At 40.2% G+C, this 19612-nt stretch overlaps 1 protein-coding gene and 1 pseudogene across 1 annotated transcript in view; one reads left to right on the forward strand and one right to left on the reverse strand.

The window, feature by feature from the left end:
* The window catches only part of RHBDL2 (rhomboid like 2), a 39970-nt gene that overhangs the window by 6470 nt on the left and 13888 nt on the right, over positions 1-19612 (reverse strand). The window contains 3 exon segments of the mRNA XM_063105736.1: positions 344-444; positions 10397-10509; positions 15105-15253. Coding sequence (XP_062961806.1) covers positions 344-444; positions 10397-10509; positions 15105-15253 — 363 coding nt within the window.
* On the forward strand, positions 15317-17056 carry LOC134383222 (uridine-cytidine kinase 2-like; annotated as a pseudogene).

The following is a 19612-nucleotide window of genomic DNA, read 5'->3' on the forward strand; positions in this document are numbered from 1 at the left end:
ATATAAGGGTGATTCCATTTTTGTAGTATTAATATTAGTAGGATTTTTGAATACATATAGATAAAGGTCTGCAAGGATATGTATATATATATATCAAACTGTGAACAGATACTATATTGGGAACTTGACTTTCTATTTTCTAATTTAAAATTTTATTTAGTATGAATTACTTTTGAGATCAGGAGGAAAAAAGATAAAATATGAAAGGAAAACTCAAGTGGCCATATAATTCTTGGAAAGATAAGTGGTCAGTAAATATTGATAAATGAAGACTCCCTTAACTAAATAAATTATTGGTTTTTTTTTTTTAAAGGTCCATAGAGTCCATTCCCAAAGTTCTTACCACTAGAACATTCATAAAATAGCCTCCCATCAGAGCATAGACTCCTCCTGAAGCACCCACAAGATATTTGAGTGGGTCAAAGACAGAGCTGGCAAGGGATCCTAAAGAAATAAAAGACAAAGGATCAGACATGACTATAAGAATCATGAAAGATAAATCCTAATCTAAGGTAAAAATTTGGGAAGTTTGGACCATTATATTAACAAGAAGCAACAAATTCATTCTGTCCTTTCCATACTGTAGAAGTACAGTGAGGTAGGCTAACTACCTCAATTTTTAATTTTAATGAACATTAAATATTCATTAGAAAAGCAGTATAACAGTGACAAGAGCACAGACTCTGGGGCCAGAATTATCATCTGTGTGACTTGAGGAAGTTACTTAACCTCTCTGTGCCTCAGTTTCCCTACCTACAAAATGGGGATATTAATAGAACTTACCTCAGTGGGATGTCAGGGGAAGTAAATGAGTTGATATACATATGATGATTAGAACACTGCCTGACATATATTGCATACTTGTTAGCTATTATTTCAAAATATCCCGCACATTTAGTCAAAACTATTAAAATACCTAAGACATTGCAACACTTTATTATCTAATGGCTATCTTTCTCATGGAGCCAGGATGTGGCCTCAGAGTCCTTCTCAACATACCATTCAATCAGATTCCCCAAACAAGATGAAACCTGTTTGCTAACCCAATCCTTGATTTTCTGGACCAAAACAAGGCTTTGCAAATACCTTATGCAAATTCTAAGATGTTCTCTCTGCACTGCTCAGTTCTATTACTTGGTTTCTTCTTTTCAAGGCCCTCCTTCATTCCTTAGGATACAATGTAATACAATACCTACTTTAAGCAAGAAAGACAGTGTCTTACCTTAGGAATCTACAAATAGACAAGCAAACAACTACTATAAAGTGCAAAGTATAACAACTACTATGATCAAAACAATAAATTTGCTGTGAGAGCACTTAGGAAGAAATGACTTTCTCAGCAGAAGGGTGGAGGCCTGCTACTCTGTGGAGAAGGAGATAACATTTCAATTAAACTTTAAAGAATCTTTAAGATTTGGATAAGGAAAACAAAGGGGAAGAAAGTAGTCAGGACTTAGGGAACTGGAAAAGCAAAGACACAGAAACAAAGGTATATGGATATGGATAACTGAAGATCAGTGAGAAATAGTCCAGCAGGGTTAGAGCAATGATTCTCAAATGTTAACCTACAGACTAGGGCTGGCTGGGGTGGTTGCATCAGGATCAGATGAGAAATTTATTTTTAAAATATAGATACATATGTCTACTTCTGGCCATGATGGAGTAAGAAGAATAAGATTTATCCTCCCACTTGAAAAAGCCAAAACCACCGGACAAAATATATGAAACAGTGGTCTTCAAGATACTGGATATCAGACAACAAAGAACGGTAAACCCTGAAAGACAGGAAATAAATTAGGTGAGTTGTCTGTTTGCCTGGGTACTGCCCTCAGAGAGAATATAGGCTGCTGTGCATGAACGGGGAAACCCAGGCAGATCCCAGCAAACCAAGTTGATGAGACAGACTTTATAGAGTCCAGATAGACTTAGGTATCTATAGTTAGCAACACAGGGAGAGTTGCACAAGAAAAAACTCTGGAAAGAGAATGTGAGAAAATTACCCGAGATACATCACGACCAAGTTGTGTTTATCTTTTAAAAAAGCAAGGCTGGTTTAATATTTGAAAATTAATCAGTGTAATCCACCATATTACAAATTAAAACAGATAATAAAAATATATTCATCTTAATAGACACAGAAAAAGCATTTGACAAAATCTACACCTTTTCATGATAAAAACACTGAACAAATAAGGAATACTGTGCAAGGAAAAACCCTCAGCTAACATCACACTTAATAGGTAAAAACTGAACCTTTTCCTTCTAAGATCAGTCTCTACTTCTATTCAACACTGTACTGGAGATTCTGGTCAGTGCAGTAAGGCAAGGAAAAGAAATAAAAGGCATCCAGATTGAAAAGGAAGAAGTAAAACTCTCTCTATTCACATGCAACACGATAATCTATATAGAAAATCTAATGAAATCTACAAAAGAAACTACTAGAAATAACAAGTGAGTTTAGCAAGATTGGAACATACGAGATCAATATACAAAAAACCCTACATTTCTATGTAATAGCAGTGAAGAATCAAAAATAGAAATTTTTAAAACAGTACCACTTACAATACATCAAAAATATGAAATAGAGATAAATCTGACAAAAAATTGCAAGACTTAAACACTGAAAACTAAAAAACATGCTGAGAGGAATTTTGAAAGACCTAAATAAATGGAAGGATATACCTTGTTCAAGGTTTGGAAGACTCAGTATTGTTAGGATGTCAGTTCTCCCCAAGTTGATCTATAGATTCAATGCAATCCAAATCCAAATCCTAGCAGATTCTTTTTGTAGAAATTGACAAACTAATCCACATGGAAATGCAAAAGACCTAGAATAGCCAAAAACTTTGAAAAAGAGCAAAGTGGGAGTGCTAGCACTTTCTGATTTCAAGGCTTATTAGAAAACTACAGTAATCAAGACAGTATGGTATTGCTGTAAAGATATACAAATACATGAGTGGAACAGAATAGAAAGCACAGAAATAAACACATATAATATGGACAACTGATTTCAACCAAGATACAAAGGTAATTCAGTGGAGAAAGGATTGTCTTAACAAATGATGCTGGAACAGACATCTACATGCAAAAAGATGAACACTTCAATCCATATCTTGCACCACATCTAAAAATGGATCCTATACCTCAATGTAAAGCTTAAAATTATAAAACCTCTAGAAGAAAACATAACAGAAATCTTCATGACCTTGTGTTAAGCAAAATTTATTTGATATGATAATAAAAGCACAATTCTTAAATTAAAAAACTGAAAAATTAGACTTACTCAAAATGTAAAACTTCTACTCTTCAAAAGATAATGTTAAGAGAATGAAAAGACAAGCCACAGACTAGGAGAAAATATTTGCAAGCCATATATCTGGTAAAGGACTTGTAATCATAATGTATGATATATAATGCTATACAGAATAAGGAATATAACCCAAATCATTTAAACAGACCTTTACCAGAGAAGGTACATGACTGGCAAATGAACACATGAAAAGATGCTCATAGTCATTAGTCATTAGGAAATGCAAATTAAAACCCCCTGAGTTATCATTACACACTTAATAGATGGGCTAAAATTAAAAAGACTGACCATACCAAGTGTTGGTAAGAATGTGGAGGAACAGGAACTTCTGGTGAGGATGTAAAATAGTACCACACTGTTACCATATGACCTCACAATTTCACTCCTAGGTATAGACCCAAGGGAAACGAAACTATATATCCACACAAAAATGTGTTCGCAAATGTTTATAGCAGTATTATTCATAATAGCCAAAAAGGGGAAACAACCCAAACGTCCATTAACTGATGAATGGATAAAGAAAATGTGACATATCCACAGAATGGAATATTGTCCAGCAATAAAAATGAATAAAGTACAATACGTGATACAACATGAATGAACGTTGAAGACATTATGCTACATGATAAAAGCCAGTCACAAAAGAACACATGTTGTATGATTCCATTTACATGAAATGTCCGAATGGGCAGATCTATAGAGACAGAAGTAGATTCGTGGTTGCCTAGAGCTGGGACAGGGTTGTGGGGTAGAAAGTGGGGGATGACTGCTAACAGCTACAGAGTCCCTTTGGGGGATAAAAATGTTCTAAAATTAGATTGTGATGGGTGCACACCCTGTAGATTAACTAAAAAACATTCAATTGTCCACTTTAAATGGGTGAATTGTAATGGTATGTGAATTATATCTCAGTGAAGCTGTTAAAAAAATTTGTCAGTTTTGTAAAAGTTGAACATACCAAGGGTCTTCAAAAGTTCATGGAAGGATTTGTATGATCTTTGAATTCAATTTTTCCATGAGCTTTTTGAAGTACTCTCATACCCTACCATAGGATCAATTCCTAGGTATCTACCCAAGAGAAATGAAAACATTTGTCCACACAATGACTTGCACACAAATGTTCATAGCAAGGACTGGCCGGTTAGCTCAACTGGTTAGAGCATGGTGTTATAACACCAAGGTCAAGGGTTCAGATCCCTGTAGTGACCAGCCACCAAAACAAACAAGCAAAATTTTCATAGTACCTTCATTTGTAATAGCCTCAAACTGGAAACAACCCGAATGTCCATCAAGAAGAGAATGGATAAACAAATTGTGCTATATATACCTGCAATTAAATACTATTCAACAATAAAACGGAATCAACTATTGATACATATAACATAAAATCTCAGAATGATTATGCTGAGTGAAAGAAGCCAGACAATAAAGAGTACATACTCTACAATCTCATTCATATAAAATTCTAGAAAATACAAACTAATCTGTAATGATAGAAAATAGATCAGTAGTTGCCAGGGAGAGGTTGGGGAGGGAGAGTAGGTTGGGGAGGGTGAGACAAGGAAGGATTCCACAGAGTCATAAGGAAACTTGGGGGGGTGTGATGGATTGTGATGATAGTTTTGTGGTTATATACACATATCAAAACTTATCAAATCATACACTTTAAATATGTGCAGTGGATTGTGTATGAATTATACCTCACTAAACAAACAGAAAAACAAAAAAAATACATATCCCAGGACCATATCCCCAGAGATTTTGATTCAGCAGATCTGGGTGATATCTGAATAGCTTTATTTGTATCAAGCTCTCGAGATGATTCTGACCATCGGTCAAACTGGGGGACACTGCTGCAGAGTGCAGATCAATGCTCCTCAGTCTTTAATGTGCACACAAATCACCTATAGATTTTTTAGAATGCGGACTCTGATAAGTATGTCTGGTGTGGGGCCCAACATGCTACATTTTAACAAGTTCCCAGGTGATCCCAATGCTGCTGATCCATGGACCACACTTTTCCAGGAGCATGGGTAAGGAAACTAGGATTATATCATGTATGAAGGAATCTAGAAAAAAAAGCAAAGCAAGAAAGGCAGTGAGGCCAGGTAGTAGAAGGTAATGAATAGCATTCTTGGCTGTTTCAACTATCTTTTGGCCACTGTAAGTTTTTTAAGAAGGGTATAATATAACGTCTGTGTTTGAGGAAGGTGACCCAGGCAGCAGTGTGAAGGATAGACCAGAATGGCACAGAGATACCTACCGAGAAGGTATTGCAGAAATAGGCAGATGATGCGAACGGGTTACTCACATTCTCCCTTCGCTCTGCTCTGAAACTAGGGCAGGGCTGAGTCCACAGGTTGAAATTAAGCCCTGGGGGAAACAGGGGTGTAGATGCTGGGGCCAGGCAAGGCCTGATCATTGCAAAAGGATTACAAGGGCAGGAAAAGATGGGTGTGTGCAGAAACAGAAGGAGCAGGTGGAGAAACAGGATCCAAAACAGTAGGAGGGAAGTTACCAAATCTATCTCTTTAACACATCATATGACTGCTTCCTGCTCTCCATCCCCACTGCCACTGGTGCCTGCCAGATCGCAGGCCCTCATTGGAATCCTCGGCTCCAGGGAGCTGCCAAACTTCTGATCAGTAAAAAAATAGTGAGCACTGTAATGGGTTGAATTGTGTCCTCCAAAAGATATGTTGAAGTCCTAATCCCCAGTACCGTATTTGCAAATAGGGTTGTTGCAGGTGCTATTAGTTAAGGTGAGGTCATATTGGAGTACAGTGGGTCCCTAAACCAATGTGACTGGTGTCCTTATAAGAGGAGACAGAGAAACACAGGGGAGAACACCACATGACGATGGATGCAGAGATCCAAGTGCTGTGGCTGCAAACCAGTGAACACCTAGGATTGACAGCCACCACCAGAAGCCAGGAAGAGGCAAGGAAGGATTCTCCCCTACAGGTCTCAGAGGGAACATGGCCCTGCCGACACCTTGATTTCAGCCTTCCAGCCTCCAGAACTGACACAATACATTTCTGTTGTTTTAAGCCACACAGTTTGTGGCACTTTGTGATGGCAGCCCTAAGAAACTAATAAAACCACCCACTGCAATATAGGTGTATTTACTTATTTATAAATTACATATGTATGTACTACTACACTGATATATTCTTTAAAACACAAAAATAGAATTTTAAAAGGATGAGACATATTGATTAAACAATATTTTAAAATTATTTTTACTTCATTAATGGTATTAAAAAATCTTTCAGTGAGCAGTATCATAAAATAAGATTCATTATTTTTGAAAATCCTGGTTAAATATCATGAAATAGAAATGCATAGATGAAATCCTAAATTCTGTTATTTTCTATAGAAATGGCTGTCATAGCCAAAATATAAAATCTAAAAATGATGCGTGGTTTCAAGTGGAAGAATTGCTTACTCCAATCATGCAGAATTTTTGTTATAATTTGGCTATTAATTCCCACCTTCCCCAATGTTAGTCATTTGTTCTTGCAAGCTAATCAGAAAGTGCTATAATAAAGTTTAAACCCCACCAAAACTCTTCACTGAAAAATTTTAAAACAGATTAAGAAGTTGTGTCCCAGCTTTTTCAGTGTGAACACATAAAATGTTGCATCACTTTCAACAGCAAAATCCCATAATGATAAAAAAATTTCTAATTACCAGTTTTCAAACTGCCCTTTCATAGCATGCATATTTTTGGAAAAGCAGTTATTTTCTCACTCCTCAAGAGAAAAATGCTATCATGTCCTCAAAGGAACATATTTTGTGTTCATTTTTTCGGTAACATCTGTTAGGTAGCATACTACCCAAAACCTTTCATCACACACAAAAAAAGGCAGCAAATTAGACACCCATCTTTTTGTAAAAGAAGAATGCATAAACTAATGTAAATCAACAACTCTTCTAAGTAATTTATCATGAAATAATCTGCAAATCTGGGAGATACAAAAAAATTTTTTTTGATAACTCCGTAACTCAGGACATCTTTTACTCCTTGTAAAGATTACTCTGTTTATTTAACCAGGCACACACAGACCGCAATAAATCCTGTACACAGAAGGGAAAAGGGCAATGAGAGCTTTCAGTTCCTATCTGTTGTGGATTTCCCACCCTTCCCCCAGGAAATTACACATACTTATGTGACACGTAAAGATCAAAGAGGAGCTATGTCAATCTACAAATTACATATTAGTTATGCTTGATTTCTTGTTCATTTTTCAGTAATAAATGAATTGGTAAAAAGCACCTACAAAAAACCTACAGCTAACATTGTACTTAGTGGTGAAAGACTAACTGCTTTCTGCCTAAGATCAGGAACAAGGCAAGGATCTCTTTTCTCCCAACTGTTATTGAACATGGTGTTGGATGTGCTAGCCAGCACAATAAAGCAAGAAAAGGAAACAAAAGGCATACCAATTGTAAAGGAAAAAATAAAACTGTCCCTATTTGTAGATGACAGGATGATTTGCAGATGACATGGAAAATCTCGAGGAATCTAACAAACAAAAACCTAGAACTAATGAGTTCAGCAAGGTTGCAAGATACAAGATCAACTTACAAAAATCAATTGCATTTCTATATACCAGCAATGAACACTGAAATTAAAAATATAATAGCCTGTACCAGCCAGCCACCAAATATATATATATATATATATATATACACACACACATAAAATACCATTTAGGAGATCTAAATAAAAGACATGTTGTGTTCATGGACTGAACGACTGATGTACAGTTTTAATGCAACTCCAGCTAAAGTCCCAGTAAGAATTTCTATAGATATAGACAGGATTGCTGTGAAATTTATATGGCAAGGCAAAGGAATTAGAACAGCTAAAACCGTTTTGAAACTGAAGAATAAAGTGGGAGGAATCATTCTAACTGATTCCAAGACTTATTATGTAGCTACAATAATCAAGACTATGTGGTATTGGTGAAAGAATAGACACACAGAGTAATGGAATAAAAATAATCCAGAATAGCATCACACAACTACAGGCAACTGATTTTTGACAAAGGTGCAAAAGCAATTCAATGAAGAAGAGTCTTTTCAACAAATTGTTCTGGCATAACTAGATACCCATAGGCAAAATAAACAAAGAAATAAAAAGAATCTCAATCTGAACCTCACACCTTATACAAAAATACTCAGAACGGATCACATATTTAAATGTAAAGCATAAAACTTTAACCTTTAGGAGAGAGCATAGGAGAATATCTTCAGGACCTAGGGCTTAGTGAAGAGTTTTTAGACATAGTCCCAAAAGCAAAATATGGAAATTAGACTTTATTAAAATTAAAAACTTGTACTCTGTGGAAAACCCTGTTTAGAGGATGAAAAGACAAGCTTCAGACTAGGACAAAATACTTGTAAGCTACATCATCAATGAAGGACTAGTACCTAGAATATATAAAGAACTCTCAAAATTCAACAATGAAAAAGGGGCTGGCTGGTTAGCTCAGTTGGTTAGAGCCTGGTCCTGATAACACTAAGGTCCAGGGTTTGAGCCCTGTATGGGCCAGCTGCCAAAAAAAAAAAGAAAGAAAGAAAGAAAGAAAAACCCATCCAATTAAAAATAGGCAAAAATCATGGACAGGCATTTCACTGAAAAGGATAGGCAAGAGCAAATAAGCACATAAGAAGAAGTTCAACATCATTAGCCATTAGGGAAATGCAAATTAAGACCATGATGAAATATGACTACTTACTTATAAACAGAGGTAAAATAAAAAATAGTGAAACACTAAATGCTGGTGAAGATGTGAAGAAACTGAATCACCTATACATTGCTGTGAGGAACGTAAATTGGAACAGATGTTCTACAAAACATTCTGGAATTTTCTTTAAAAATGAAATATGCCACTATCATATGACCCAGCAATTGTTCTCCTGGAGAGTACATCTATCCTAGAGAATTGAAAACTTGGCTTCACAAAACCCTGTACCTATGTTCATAAAAATATATACACAAATGTTGACAGCAGCATTATTCCTAATACCCAAAGCTGAAAACAACCTAGATGTCCTTCAATGAGTAAATAATTGAATAAGCGGTGATATATTCACACCATGGACTGCTACTACTCAGCAATAAAAAGGAATGAACACTGATACACACAACAACCTAGATGAATCCCTGAACAATTACACTAAGCGAAGAAAGCCAATTCCAAGAGGATATATACTGGATTATTCCATTTATATGACATTCTCAAAGTGACAAAATTATAGAAATGAAGAAGAGATTAGTGGTTGCCAGGGGTAAGGGAGGGTGAGAGGGAAAAGGATATAACTATAAAAAGGCAACATGAAGGATCCTTGTGGTGTTGATACTTTGTATCAATGTGGACATCTTGACTGTGATACCGTATTAAAGTTTTGCAAGATGTTACCATTGGGGGTAAACAGTTGACAGGTACATGGGATTTTTAAGTATTATTTCTTACAACTGCATGCAAATCTGTAATTACCTCAAAATAAAAAATTTAATTTTTAAAAAAATATTTCCAGTAAATAAATAAATGGATGGATGAGAATTCTAATGTTTTCTTCCCACTCCATAATGGATCGTCTTAGGCACACTCAGTTTTAGAAATCACAGCCATATGCTGCTAGTCCCTAGTCAGACTTTGGGCGCCTTTGTTTATTTTCTACATTCTCTTAAAATTTTCTTCCTTAAATGCAAATCTGATCATGTTACTTCTCCAAACCATTAGTGTGACTCATAGGGCCTTCATGATCTCGCTTTCAGCCTTTACCAAATAGATGCACCTGAACAGCAAATTGCAGTTTCCAGTTGTGCAAAACCCTGTCTGAGCGTGAGATACCTGAGCACAGGCACAGTGACTTGTCTCTGTGTGCTTATGTTATTTCTAATATCTTATCTCTAATTAAATTACCTCTAATGCTTAGCATGTTCCCTAGCACATATTAGGAGTGCAATCAATTTTTGGCTTAAATAAGAAGCCCATTCTAAATGTTTATTATATTTTCTTTTAACCCTAAGAGCCCAGAAGTATGACTGTGTATTACCCTCAGAACACTGACCTGCAATCACTCCTGCCAGGTACACCAGCCCCACTCGGAGGCCTTTGTGGACCATTTCCAAGGGAATACCCAAAACGAGCTGCATAAACAGATTCCCCACGATGTGCTGAACTCTGCAGAGACAAACACAGCTGTCAAATATTATGACTAAACCTGGAAGTTATTTCCTTGGGATACTAACAGATTTTGATGTGTTGTTTCTAGTTAAGGACTTGCTTAACTAGAATTCCATTTTCTAATTTTTTTTAGCAGGCAACTCTTTTTTCTTTTTTTTAATAAAATCTTGCATGGAGCTTCAATATGTAAAACAGATAAAAGGGCATTTTAGAAGTATAAATTTATTTTATCAGCTCTGTTTTATATCAATTACTTATAACATCAAGCAGAGATCAATGAGGCTGGTTTAAGGAACATACACTTGAAATTAGGGAGTTTAGATGACAATTACCATCATATGTCAACCTCAGCATCTGATTTTATTTTCATTGCACGGTTTTGAGAAAATCCTAATTCACTCATTTTGAGTTTAAATTTCAATAAACAACCTGTCTTGTAATCTCAGGACATTCTCTAATAAAACAGAGACAGAAAAAGAAACTTCATTCCCAGTTCTACATAAAAGTTTACTAGTAACGCTAGCTAGAGTAGGTATCTCCCAATTTGGCATGGAACATATTTGAGTGCCAGTGTTTTTTATTACAGTTTTTAAATAGGTAAAAATATTTTAAAATAAAATTCATATTATCTTGCCTGTCAAACCTCACAAGCATCTCTAAAGAATCTCTGAACATAATTTGAAAAATTCCCACATTAGAGTAATCCTTAATGTAGTTGCTATATAGCACAATGCTTTGTTGTTGTTGTTTTTTAAAGATGATTTCAAATTAAATGAAAAAGCTCAAAAACAAAATAAGCATTGCATCTTCCACAGTGCAACAACTTCTATGTTAGTCTTAGAGATTGTGTTTTCGAATTATCATTTACTTAACAAATACCCAGCAGATCATTGAAGAGGTTCTTGGGGCATACTCTGCAGAACAGATTACTTACCTTTACAGCCATGTGTGCACCCAGCCACAATTATCACTGTCCAAGCCATCTTCAAAGACATATGAGAGGTAATATGCAATTCCACACAGAATAATCGAGCAAGGACAGTTATGCTCATTTTTTGAAGACCCCAGACATAAAAAGGATTAGAAATATCTGCTCCTGAATTTAAGCAAGAAGGTAAAAGAAAGCCATCTTGTCCTCTGAGAACACCCTGGGACAAGGTGACCAGTATTACAAAAACCCCAAAGAAACACCCCACACACTTTCTGCTGCTCAACAAGACTAGAAGTGGCATGAAGATAAGATCCTGTCATATACCCAAAATAGTAATACTAATTTTTTTCACCCAAATTTTATTCACTCTTCAAGATCCAACTTGAATGTATGTCATCCATGATTCCACCCGCACTCTGATCCTTCCCTCTTTCTGTTTATATGAGTGTAGCTAGTCCAGCATCTGCTTCTTTTACTCCTATCTCCCTCCTCTAGTGAGACCAGAAGAGCTAATGTTGACTTTGCCAACCTCTCTCGGCTAGAGGTAGCCATGTCACATGGTTCTGGCCAATGAGATGCAAGTAAAAGCACTGTTCGGAGACTTCTGAGAACTCTGTCTTGACAAAAGAGATGGATGTATCAGTACTTGGTACCACCCCTTCCCCATTTTTTGCTTTGAATGCAGAGTTACAGCAGCCAAACAATAATAGAGATGCCAGCACAAGACCAAGACCCCTGGCTTCATTAAACTGATGAATGAACCACCTACCTCTGGACTTCTTCCATGAGATAAAATTAACCTCTATTTGTGCAAGCCCCTGTTAGTTTTTTTGCATCCAAAAGCATTTCTAAATTACATAACCCCATATAAGACATGTCCTACACAGCCTTGCAAATTCTTTTTGAGTGCCTTACTATGTGTCAGGCACTGTGAAAATTATAGCCATTGTCTCATTTAATCACAACAACCTTATAAGGTAGGTATTATTACCTCATTTTATATGAGGGTACTTCAAAAAGTTCATGGAAAGATTCCAATTATCTTTTTTTATTGTTTTTTTTAAATTGTTTTTTTATTTTATTAATATTTTTTTTACATTCTAGGATGTTGTTGTGGAGCAGTTGGGAGGGAGGGGGAGAGGGGAAAGGGGAAGGAAATGGGATGGAAGGAGGAAGGAGGAGGGGTGGGATTGAGGCCTGCGGCACCCCCCTCATTCCCACAGGGGAGACCGGGGTCTTCCAGCGGTGGCTTGTTCATTGCCAGGCTTGGTGCAGATGTCAGGGGTATATGGCAAAAGCCTTCACCCCCCACCAACCCGGCCTGGGAGAGCCCAGGAACCCAGGGCCCTTCTTGCTGTGGCTTGGTGGTCATCACCGGGCTGGTTGCATGTGTTGGGGGGTCATAGCCAAGGCCCAAGGCCCCTGACGCCCCCACCACCCCAGCTTGGGAGAGCCCAGGTTGCTTCCTGCAGCGGCTTGGTGCTCGTCGCTGGGGTGGTTGCACGTGTTGGGGTGTGTGGCTGAGGCCCTCATCCCCCACTCTCAGGACTGGTTGTGGTTGTCAGGGGACATGGCTGAGGCCCCCGGCCTTCCCCCCTTTCTGGCTTGGTAGCCCAGGGGACTTCAGGTCCTTCTAGGTGTTATAGGTGTTCTTTGGTGAAATGAGACCTTTACTAGTTAATATTAAACTTTGTCTCTGGTTGTGGGTACTTTGTTTTTTCTTTAATTTCTGTGTTGGATTATTTGCTGTTCCTACCACTTAAACTCTGGGCTAGAACTAATTTGTTGTCCTTTGCTTACTTCTAAAATGGGAGAATTTCCAGTGGGGACCAGTACTTGAGCTGTGTGGTTCAGCTAAATTGTTGCTTTGTTGCTGGTTCCCTAGGGAAGGCTTTTTGTGCAGTTCAGGTTATAATGATTGACTTTATAAGTACTTCCAGGTCTAGTGAAATCCAGTGCACCTGGGTTGTGTAGAAACTCTGGTCTGGGCCTGAGTCTTTTCATCAAACTGCACTCCATGCAATTCTATATTCCTGACTAGTCTCCTCTTAGTGGTCCTACACTGACTGGGAGACAGATCAGCTGTCCTTGCTATGCCCGTGTTCTCCCGGTGGGCCCGTCTCCCTCACCACCTGTGCTGCAAACGTTTCCCATGGGACAGGCCATGCACCGGTCACTTGCGATGACTCACCGACCTCTGAGTGGCTCCTTTTCTTCAGTTGTTGTGGCTCCTTGGTCCTATGTGGGTCCACGGGAAACCTGTTAGTGGTCTTGCTGGCCTGGGGGCCCCCAAGGCCCTCTTCTTCCCTGCAGTCTCCAAGAAACTTCATCCGAAGGGCACAGCTGCAGCTTTTGCCAGCTCCTGCTCCGTGCACTCAGCAGCTCCAGCCTGGAAGCAGCCGGGACTCAAAATGGTCAGAGTGGATTTTTCTTTCTCTCATCATGGCTTCTCCCACCTTCACACACTCTGTAGGTCTCTCCTCTTCCCCTGAGCTCTAGCAGCCCCAGCTTAGCTGCCATCGCTTTTTCATAGCTGTAAATTGTTTGATTTATGGGAGAGAGTGACGATGGGAACCATCTATTCTGCCAATTTGACTGGAAGCCCCTATTATCTTTTAATTCTACTTTTCCATGAACTTTTTGAAGTATGCTTGTAGATGAGGAAACTGAGGCACAAAGAGGTTAAGTAACTACTGTATACTATAATATTATACTGCCTTGTGTTACTGTTTAGCTGACTGTCCCCCCTTATAATTTCAAAGTACTTGTGTGCAGGAGCCATGTTTGCTGAGAACATATGTGTTAAATGGAAAACCAAAGTGTAGAAGTGTCTACAGACATAAGTGTCTATGGGCAATTGGTGATTTTGTCCCTGACTTGTCAAGCCTCTGAGCCCTGTGTCCTGCCATAGATGCCTATTTAGCCACTGGCCAAAAAAGTTGTCCTTTCAAGTCCAGGGCTGGGTTGGTCATAGAGACAAGGTTGGCCTTACCTGAAACCATAGGGGCCTGCCACAGAGGTGAGGCCAGCATCAAGCTGCTCACTGTCTGCAATGGGCATGGTGGATCATGGCTGTAAGTGAGGTCATGGAAGGCTTTCAGCATTTAGGAAACTACAAGCTAAACTAAAAGACAGGCACTGCATCTCCTATTGCCTGCATTATTCCAGAGGGATAACAGTATTACTCACTCATCAATATGTTTATGAATTAATTTTCTCTAAATATGTGGCAGTGGGGGAGGGGACTGGTGATTCAGTTCCTCCATTTCATAACCTAAAGTAAACATTTAACATCAAACAACTAGGGGAACATACTTTTGGTTTGGTGATGATTTGGTCTCTTTTCAGTGATATTCCTATATAAATACCAGTATTAGGCATTATAATGCAATATAAAGAACACTGGCCTCAGAGTGAGCACTAGTGGGTTGAGGTCCTAGCTCTGCAACTTAGCTGTGTGATTGGAGCAAATAACCACATCTTCTAAGCCTCAGACATAAAACAGTGGGAGTAATATCTGCCTCCTAGGGTTGCTGTGAGCAACTGTCATGTTGCTACGGACATGAAAGTGCCTTATCAATAATAAAGCACCAAACAAATGTTAGAGGTTACAATTACCTATAATCACCTCTGACATCAGTGACTTGACGGTCATCCTTACCCAGCATGTACCAGCATGTATGAGATAAACCTCCAGGCTTCCTCCCTCTTCTCTGGACTGTAGATAAAGGGACTCTCCAAGATGCCAGTGTCCAAGGTGATCCACTGTTTCTGAGGCTTCCACACAGCATAGTAAATAAACACTGCCAGCTGACAGGGAGTAGAGGATAATGTTAATCACATCTTCTCCAGAGAGTGGTCTTATTAAAGCCCATGGACAGTAACTTTGTTTCAAATGACTCAGCTCTTAAGTGAGCCACTCCATAGCGTGGGCTCAGAACATGATAGGAATTAAATTTCCCACCGTCCCCACAGTGGCCACATGCTTCTTCTCCTTCTGAATCCCCTTTTCCCTGCTCTTTGACACCTGCGTTCTAGCACTATGTCCTCTGCCATCTTCTGCCTTTTAAATAACCACAGCCCTCATCTTCCCACCAGCACCATTTGATCTTTCATTTACAACTTAATACGAAAGTAAGTCAATGTTGGCTTCCAAAGAATAGGGTGGGAAAAGAAAAAACAGCCACTTTACAGTGGAGAAACCTGGCTAACACTGCCTTAACCAAGTGAGGAAAATCAGCATCCCAGTGATGTCATGTGATGTCCTCTACTCCCTGATGTGCTGTGATAAGAAAGGCATGTCACCTCTTTTTTTTTTTCTTTTTTCTTTTTTTTTTTTTTTTGTGGCACTTCACGGCTGTTATGTTCTTCCCCAAGCCCATAACTCCAGTCCAATCATAGAAAAACATCAGACAAAACCAGACCGGGGACATTCTACAGGATACCTGGGCAGTCCTCCTCCAGACTATCAAAGTCATGAAACACAAAGACTGAGAAACGGTCACAGATCAGAGGAGCTGGGGAGACATAACAATTAAATGCAGTGTGATGCCCTGGATTGGAGGGTACCAGCAGAATAGAAAGAGGACCTTAATGGAAAAACTGTTAAAATCCTACTAAAGTCTTGAGTTTAGTTAATAGTAATATAATAGACTAATATCAGTTTCTTAGTTTTGACAAACCTGCTATTGAGATGTAAGATATTAACAATGGGAGAATTTGGGTGAGGGGTATATGGGAACTCTTTGTATTACCTTTGCAACTTTTTATAGATCTAAAATTATTCCAAGAGCTTCTGGGTAGCAAACACGTGGAGGTTGCTGGAGGTTGACTCATCCTGGGAGGGCATGGAAGCTCCACGCCCCTTCTCCCATACCTCGCCCTGTGCCTCTCTTCATCAGTATCCTTTATAATAAACCAGTAAATTCTTCCATGTGTGCTAAGATTGTGCAGCTTCTGGGACAGAATGAGCGGGACTATCACCAGAAGCAGGTGGTCATCCTGAGCCAGGGTAGCTTCTACTGTGTCCTCACTTCAGACCAGAAGGCCAAAGCCCTGAAGGGCCAGTTCAGCTTTGATCACCTGGATGCCTTTGACAATGAACTCATCTTCAAAACACTCAAAGAAATCACCAAAGGGAAAACAGTCCAGATCCCCGTGTATGACTTTGTTTCCCACTCCCGGAAGCAGGAGGTTACTGTCTATTCCGCAGACATGGTGCTCTTTGAAGGGATCCTGGCCTTCTGCTCCCAGAAGGTACGAGACCTGTTGCAGATGAAGCCTTTTGTGGATACAGATGAGGACACCCAGCTCTCTCACAGTGTTAAGGGACATCAGTGAAAGACGGAGGGACCTGGAACAGATTTTATCTCAGTACATTTCGTTCGTCAAGCCTGCCTTTGAGGAATTCTGCTTGCCAACAAAGAAATATGCTGTGATAATTCCTAGAGGTGCGAATAATCTAGTGGCCATCAACCTCACCGTGCAGCACATCGGGACATCTTGAATGGAAGGGTCTCCAAACAGCAGACCAATGGCTATCTCGATGGCTACACCCCTTCACACAAGAGGCAGGCGTCAGAGCCCTTGTCTCCTTCAGACCCCAGCCCCTAACTCCAAGAGACAGAGGAGGGGTCAGGAGGCCCTGTTCATCCGTACATAATGTTCCCTGTGATATTACTGTGTTTAAGAAAACACCATGAAGATAAAATGCCTTGGTTTTGGAGTGTTTTGCTTTTTGGGGTTTTTTTCTCCTTCTTTTTTTCTTTTTGTAGTTTGGAACAGCAAAATGAAACAACTTGACCCTGAGCTCACAGGACAAACTGTGCCAACTACTACTGGTGATGCCTAATTTTGAATCCAATGTGTAACTAGTTATAAACACATACATATATATATATATGTATTTTTAAAAGGATCTATTTTTGTGTAAAGGTACAAAAACTGTAAAGCTGTTTCCCATAAGTATTTTGCAGGAGGACCTGTACTTGAGTGTTTTGTGACTGGAGCTGGAGTTTCACCAAGGGGAAATTGCCCATTGTGTTCAAGGTAAGGCAGGCTCAGGCATCTGTGGGGGACGGAGTGCAGGAGGGTGGCTACTGTCCCATTGCTCTGCGCACCTGCGGAGTTCAATGGGAGTGGGATTTGAGACCCTTGACTGCCTCCCCTGTCAGATGCTGGAGCCTAATGATGCATCTCTTGTTTGAGTTGAAATTAGGCAAGACCTCAACTCAAAAATCAAACTCACAGAAGAGGCTCACTGAGGAGAGCAAGTCCTCTGCATTTTCTTCTTGCCCCACTTCCCAGCCCCGGCTGCTTGGCTAGCTTGGTGACTCCTTCCCGACTCTCCTGCTTCTCAGTCTCTCCACAAAGCCAGCGCTGCCTCTGTCTCCTTCCCTGGCAGGGACTTTATGGGATCACTTCCTGGTAGGAATAGAAAAGGATGGAGTAGAACTGTGCCTGCTGTAGTGACCGAGGAGGCACTGGTTCCTTCTGCCTCCCAGGGACGTAACTTATCAGATTACAGCACGGCCCCTTACAGGCTGGGCTTTGGTCGAGGACTTCTGGTACTGCAGCTGGCAGCCCCTCACAGGGTGGCAAGAGAGCTCTGCCTGTGTAGGGGCAGGAGCTTTTATTCACCGAGACTTGGGGATTTGCAGTGAGATGAGGATAACATGCACCTTTCGTCTGGGATTCTCACTGGCAGCAACACAGCCATGAGGATTTACTTTTTTATAATATGGCCAGGTGAAGATGGTGGCAGCTGAGCTTTAAGGGGTGAGGGAAAAGGAAGTATTTTTTTTAAATACTTAAAAGGAGAGTATTTAAATCATGGGTACCTAAGTTGGAGTCTTAGGTTGAGAACATGTGGGGTGGAGATTTCCAGCTCTCCTGAGAGCTTCCTCTTGGTGGAAACATCTTCTCTGGAAGAAGTACAGGTTCCTGACCTTCTGGGTGGGAGGGTGGAGGAAGGGGGGGACCAGGCAAGACAGAGGAGTTACATAGAGAGGGCGAAGCCTCAGTTCCTAACTGCAGAAGAACCAGAGATTTTCACCTTGGCATTGGCCATCCGAGTGCTGGGTGGGCCACGCCCTTCGTTACTTCCCTGTGGCTGCCACTGTCTGAAACATTTGGAGAACCTTCTTCTACTGTTCTCAGAGCCTGTTTGAGCCATTCAGGTAAGTCTAACTCCATTACTATCTAGTTATACCAAACGTCCCCCGCAGACTCAGCACCATCTAGTCTGACTCCCCTTTTCTGGGCTTGATTTGACTCTAAATCGGTTTGGTTGTTTCAAAAAAGTAAAACCTCATCCCCAACAGAGCTTTGCCACCTCAGAGACATTGAGGAGAGTGCACTGCAGGCTCCGAAAAGTGCTCCCAATGACAGCAACCGCCTGCTGGGAGCAGGGAAAGGCCCCCAAGGTGCCTTCTATGAAAGCCGGTACTCACCCAGATGGATAGGTTCCAGAGTGTGTGTTTCAAGATCAGTCTTTATTATCTTTGTAGTCAGACCTTGTACAGTTCTGAGGCAAAGGGTGGATGGCAGGCCTGGGTTAGGATCCTGAGGGCACAGGGGCCCCTGGCCTTGATGGGGTCTGTGTGTGCTCAGGTGAAGCCCATCCCTGTCTGGGAGAGCCTCGGCCTTTCCATGGACAACACTCTCAACTTTACTTAAAGCTCCCAGGTGCCAAACCATTTAGTGCCATGGCTGTCTATCCCACTGCCTTGGAAGACAGATTCTTCTCATCTCTGAGCCTTTACTTTGCCGATTCCTTATCTACCTAGATGTTAGGACCAAGGCTCCAGTATCTCTGAGTAGCCCACTCGTAGCTTGGAAACAGCTCCAGGGCTGCCCTGCCCCTTTGTACAGTGATCACTGGTTCTTGCTGGCTTGGCTGGGACACTGAGCAGTGCCTGCTGGGTTCTGTGACATACTGCATCTAGGGCAGGGAAGGGATGTGGGTCTCTACTCTTCTGTGGCAACCCAGCATTTAGCCAATTGTGTATCTGAACTTGAGCTTTCTGTAGGACAAATCATGGTATTAGTTTTTTAGGAGGCTCTGGATCTCTGATTCCACTGGAAAGTCAGGGGTACAATTATTAGACCAGAAACCATGACATTTGCCATCTGGGTTCTGTTTGCTGTTCAGGGAGGAGGCACAGATGG

Source organism: Cynocephalus volans, chromosome 8 (assembly GCF_027409185.1).
Source record: "Cynocephalus volans isolate mCynVol1 chromosome 8, mCynVol1.pri, whole genome shotgun sequence".
NCBI classification, from domain to species: domain Eukaryota; kingdom Metazoa; phylum Chordata; class Mammalia; order Dermoptera; family Cynocephalidae; genus Cynocephalus; species Cynocephalus volans.